This window comes from Labeo rohita, chromosome 17, assembly GCF_022985175.1.
Source record: "Labeo rohita strain BAU-BD-2019 chromosome 17, IGBB_LRoh.1.0, whole genome shotgun sequence".
In the NCBI taxonomy this organism is placed as follows: Eukaryota; Metazoa; Chordata; class Actinopteri; order Cypriniformes; family Cyprinidae; genus Labeo; species Labeo rohita.
Window position 1 is genome coordinate 18,635,016 of NC_066885.1, and position 6,000 is coordinate 18,641,015.

Sequence of the window (6,000 nt, forward strand, 5' to 3'; positions counted from 1 at the left end):
AAATCACAGTGTAACTATTTTCTCTTATATTAAGCTTATTTTTTATATATATATAGTTTTTGTATTTTTTACTCTGAGGCAAAAATTGCCTATTTTTGTGTTAACATGCTAGTCAGAAAATTGCAGTGTACACTTTGGCCTTTTCCTGGATGGAAAACCTTGCTATTAAAGGTTTCTAGTGGACTGTAAGTGCTGTAAATGATTTAGACCAATAACTCAATTTGTGCTATATGGCTACATTTCTATAGCTCCTTTTTCATGCTCACTTTATGCTGTTGCAGTTGAGCTGGACATGCAGTTGCACTTCTGGGGTAGTGATGACCTCCACAGCCCCTCAGACAAGCTTGTAACTGCAATTTTCTGCTTCACAAAGCTGTGTGCTTTTAGAATAGAAAGCGTGGGGCTAATTCCAACTCACCAGGGTGTTCTCTTCCTGGCTTTTGACACGTGGTCTCATCGGGCGTCTGGGGTTAAAAATCCATGTGCCCAACAAGATCTTCTGTCTGGCTGCACAGCAAAGAACCGAGAAAACATGGTTAGAAGGCTGTTTTGATACAAAAACCTACCCAAGTGCTTTTAAATGTGCACTCTAATCGGTTTTTGTGTACGTTGCTCTAGCTTGAATTCCAGTCGTCTTCGACTTGCACGACAGATAGTGGTGTGGATGCAGCATTATGCAAAAGTTATCAGTTACAGATGCTTTGGTATTCACAGTCAGCCATAATTGATTTATTATAAAAGTAAAGTGTCCAATAACAGGATGGAAGTGAGCAACATTCAGCTGCTCGTGTAATCTCAAAAATGGTGACCCCCATGTAAAATATAACTTATTAGAGTACAGATATGCCTAGATTCCGCATCTCATTTTCAAAAAATGTGTTTTAATGAGGGAAAAAAGTACATCGTTAAAGAAGAACAAAGCAGCAACACTTTTTAGTGTGTTGTTTTAATGTTCCACTCTGGTTAAAGTTTTTTTTTTTTTTCTCAAAAAGCTTATCTTAGCATTAATAGCATCACATCTCTGTAGCACTAGTCTCATTGTCTCCTCATTTGCAAGGAAATGAACATACCATTTGGCCGAATCCCAAACATCTGAGAGAATAAAACAGATTTTCTTCCTACTTTTCCTTTCATCAGCGTAAAATTGTGTGAGTGTAGCAATTACATGCCATATATATAACAACAGCAGTGATTGTGTTCTGAACAGTTTTATGATTGATTTTTCCTGGAGATGAAGATGAGATGAGGTCTCTTCAAGGTCACTGAACCTTGCAGTTGCTATGTAACACAGAGGAAGGGTTCGAAAGACATTATGTAGTTAACCGGCCATATTGCATCTAACGGCATCTGCCTTTTTTCAGGAACATTAAATGTGTATTTGAGGCAGAAGAGCCAGACGGGTCAGGATACATCTGTGTGGACCTTGAGTGGGAACCAAGGAGACCGTTGGAGGCAGGCCAGAGTTAACATCAATCCCACATCCTCTTTTCAGGTGCCTCTTTCTGTCTTGCATAATAATACACAAATTCACACGAATATGGAGTGAAAATGTTCTGGGCTTTATTTTCCCATCCCTTCATGTAGATGGTTTTGGAGGGTATACGTGGTTCTGGCATCGAAGGGGACATTGCTATAGATGATGTGACCATTGAGGAAGGAGAGTGTCGAGACCCCCCACCCAGTAGTAGTGAGTATATTGGACAGGCGTTTTATAAGCAATTATTTAAGCAATGGCTTTTGAGTTTATTGAAGACATGGATAAATCACAGAGGTTAGTACGCATTTAAAGTACTTGTGAGCGGGACTTCATTTGCTGTTTTTTTTTTTTGTTAAATCATGGTTGATTTGCATAGAAAATATAAACTGGCAATTCTGTCCATAAACGTAGAATGAAGGGTCAGAAATGTGAAATTAATTAAATTCAGAAGGAAAAATGTCTGGACTAAGAGATAGAAGCTTTTTTTTCGGGGGGGCAAAAACTACAAAAAAGAAACATATGTGACCGTGGGCGTCAAAAGTAGTCTTAAGTAGCACAGGTGTATTTGTAGCAATTGTATGGGTCAAAATTATCAATTTTTCTTTTGTGCCTAAAATCAGTTAAGTAAAGATCATGTTCCATGAAGACATTTTGGAAATTTCCTACTGTAAATATATCAAAACTTAATTTTTGATTAGTAATATGCATTGCTTAGAACTTCATTTGGACAACTTTAAAGGCGATTTTCTAAATTTTTTCCATTTTTTTGCACCCTCAGATTCCAGATTTTCAAATAGTTGTATCTCGGCCAAATATTGTCCTATCCTAACAAACCATACATCAATGGAAAGATTATTTATTCAGCTTGAAATTTCAGCTATAAGTCTCAGTTTAAAAAAAAAACGTATTCAAAAATGACCCTTATTTTTTGGTCCAGGGTCACATATGATCTTGGATATAAACTGGCAATTCTGTACATAAACTCAGAATGCAGGGTCAGAAATATGAGATTAATTAAATTCAGAGGAAAATCTGGACTAAGAGATAAATACTCTTTTATTTCTGATGGGAAAAAAACTACAACATTTCAAAAGGTAAACTCTAAATTCCAAGGCAAAGTCAGAATTGCAAGATGTTTACTCAAAATTGCAACATATGTGACCCTGGACCACAAAACCAGTCATAAGTAGCATGGGTATATTTGTAGCACTAGCCACAAATACATAGAGTCAAAATTATAAGTTTTTCTTTTATGCCAAAAATCATTAGGATATTAAGTAAAGATCATGATCCATTAAGATATTTTGTACATTTCCTACTGTAAATATATCAAAACTTAATTTTTGATTAGTAATATGCATTGCGTAGAACTTCATTTGGACAACTTTAAAGGCGATTTTCTCAATATTTGGATTTTTTTGCACCCTCAGATTCCAGATTTTCAAATAGTTGTATCTCAGCCAAATATTGTCCTAACAAATCGTACATCAATGGAAAGCTTATTTATTCAGCTTTCAGATGAAGTATAAATCCTGGGTCAGAAATGCGAGATGATTTCATTTCAGAGGGCAAAATCTAGACTTAGAGATCTAAACTTTTATTTCTGAGAAAAAAAACTACAGAATTTCAAAATGTAAATCAAAATTCCAAGAAAAAGTCAGAATTGCAAGATTACTCAAAATTCCAACATATGATCTTGGATATAAACTAGCAATTCTGTATATAAACTCAGAATGCATGGTCAGAATTGCTACATGAATTAAATTCAGAGGGAAGAAAATCTGGACTAAGAGATATAAACTTTTATTTCTGAAGGAAAAACCTAAAGAGTTTTAAAATGCAAACTCAATATTCCAAGACAAAAGTCAGTACTTCCAAATTTAAACATTATAAATTTAAATTTATAATGCACAATTCTGACTTTATTTCTGACAATATTGAGTTTCTATATCAAAATGTTGATATATTTTATATATTCAAAAAGTTTAAATATAAAAATCTCATAATTCGTTTTTTTTTTCTGGAAATTCTGACTTTCATAGATCATAGGTCACAAATTCAGACTCAGTTTTTCTCTGAATTTTCTCTGAGTTTAGACTTCACAATTTGATTTTGGATTGAATTAATAAATGTAATTTATTAATATTTATTAGGTTACGTAAAAATAGCTATACTACAGTTACAAATTTTGGGATTAGTACGATTTTTAATGGTTTTGAAAGAAGTCTCTTATGCTCGCTGAAGCTGCATTTGTTTGACCAAAACTGTTAAAATAACTGTTTTCTCTTTTAATGTCTTAAAATGTAATTTATTCCTGTGTTGGCAAAGCTGAATTTTCAGCAGCCATTACTCCAGTATTCAATGTCACATGATCCTTTGGGGTTTCTTTGATAAATTGGAAGTTGAAAAGAACAGCTTTTATTTGAAATATAAATCTTTTGCAACATAATAAATGTCTTCACTGCCACATTTGATCAATTTATTCAGCATTCTTGTTGATTCAAAGTATTAATACCTTTTCAGAAAAATGCTGAATTTGTTGAAAACTTGTTTAGTCTAAGTAAATTAATCACACATCTGTGGAAAAACTTTTGTGTGGGATCAAAGCTAAAAACACTGACTGTATTATCTATGCTTTTTTTATACTTTTCTTATCCATAACAAGATAATCCGCCAGCTTGAATGACTCTTTTCATGACTCGCAGCAAACGTTTACAATGCATTTTTTCGCTCTCTTATGAATTAAAGCGTAGCACGCTGCAAAAGATGTTCTGGAGATACAGACCATAGACAAACCTCATTAAACTTCCAGAAGACGGAAGAATAGTTAATCTCTGAATTATTTACACAGAAGTGAGAAATGAGTATTTGTTCACATCAGTAACTGCATTTGTTCTTGTCTTTATTTCCTCAGATATAAGATCCCAGGCTTCTCCCGCCGCAGTGCATATATGGCAGCTCTGTCTCACTTTACTTTTGGTCTTGGTCGGCCTCCGAAGGTGACCTCATCACGTGGAGGCGGAACCCAGCTTTGGCATTCATAGAGATTTTGGCTGACTCGGACTGCCTGAACACAACAACCAAAGATTCATCCCGTCTACACAAAAGGAACGTAGGTTTTAGATCAGTGTGAACGAAGAGGAAGCTCGCTAACACATTGACATGAGTATTACACCGGAGTCCACTCGAGATCTTGTGAAAAAGCCCATTACTGCTGTCAGTGTTATAAAGAACAGAACAGGTGGATGGTTACAGCAGGACGGCTTGAGAGACTTAATAGGGGAATCTTTCAAAGCACAAAGACATAACATGTATTTCCATCACTACATGGTTTTTGCTTTGTTAAACGTCTGCTACTGTCATCAAAGACCTCATTATGTCACAATACGTAATCCTGAACCACATGAAGAAGGGAGCTTCCGAGGAAGGAAAAAAAACAATGATGGTAACAAAAAAACGAATGATCGTTTGGGGGAAAAAAAGTTTTCGTTTTTTAATCACGTCTGAAAATAGAGACATGTCAAATACAGTCGCGCTTTTTGTAGGTCCTCGTGCTCTGATGTTACATCAGGGCTTTGCAAATGTGTGTTGTTTTAAGGGTGTTTGGGGAATACAATCTCAATGTAAAGTTTGTTTTCGGACAGATGGGGCGTTCCTGTACTCGTCCTTTGTGCTTTAACTGATCGAGTTTAACAGACACTGCCCGTTCCGGGCATTACGTGTTTCATTCTTACTCGACGTGTTTTTGTTCTATCAGGTATGTTACCGCACTCATCTGAATCGATATTAACAGCTCATCACGCGGCTGACACAACGAACACCGTCTCTCACTGAGAATCATTGGGTTGACCTTTCATTTCAACGCGGCTCTGCTGAACAACAGCTGTAGAGAACTGTTTAACATCACGCTGTACCTGCTGCTAGTATGGATCTGAATCCCTGTCCGCTTGCAGTTGTTTTCTTTAGGTGCGTAAAGATAGCCGTTCGCTAAGGAACATGGAGTTGCTGTCTGTAATGAAATCAAGTGCCTTCAGAACCTTCTGTAAAATCATTCTACTGTGCTACTGTATCATCTAGCATTTCCTTTCGGCACGGTTTATAGCGTACGTGCGCACGTGAGATGAAAGGTGAAAATCAGAGAGCCACGATGAGAGACGGGTGCCATGTTGCAGCCCATCACTGATGTCTTGATTTCCACATACTGTTGATAGATGATGACTTATTTTTATTTCGACAGCATACATCCCACCTGCTCCACATAAGGAAAACAATGGTGGTGGGACTGGACTAAAAGCACCATTGATTCATCAGTAGGACATCTGGGAGCTATTATCACCAGGTGAAAAACAGCCGGGAGGAGGGTCACTATGAAATCCTCCTTCGATCTGATGAGACTTCTGTGCCGCCGAAAAAAAAAAAAAGAGAGAGACATTTTACCGACATCCGGAGGACTGAGAGGTATGGGGAAAAAAATAGATGGACCTTTAGAGGACTGATGCTCTCACTGTACAAGATGATCAGCC

At 36.6% G+C, this 6,000-nt stretch overlaps 1 protein-coding gene across 1 annotated transcript in view; it reads left to right on the forward strand.

Moving 5' to 3' along the window:
- Window positions 1-5,303, forward strand: part of mdga2a (MAM domain containing glycosylphosphatidylinositol anchor 2a) — a 194,019-nt gene extending 188,716 nt beyond the window's left edge. The window contains exons 15-17 of the mRNA XM_051133144.1: window positions 1,362-1,492; window positions 1,585-1,687; window positions 4,392-5,303. Coding sequence (XP_050989101.1) covers window positions 1,362-1,492; window positions 1,585-1,687; window positions 4,392-4,480 — 323 coding nt within the window. The 3' untranslated portion in view covers window positions 4,481-5,303. The remainder of the gene's footprint in view (window positions 1-1,361; window positions 1,493-1,584; window positions 1,688-4,391) is intronic.
- Window positions 5,304-6,000: the final 697 nt, after the last annotated feature.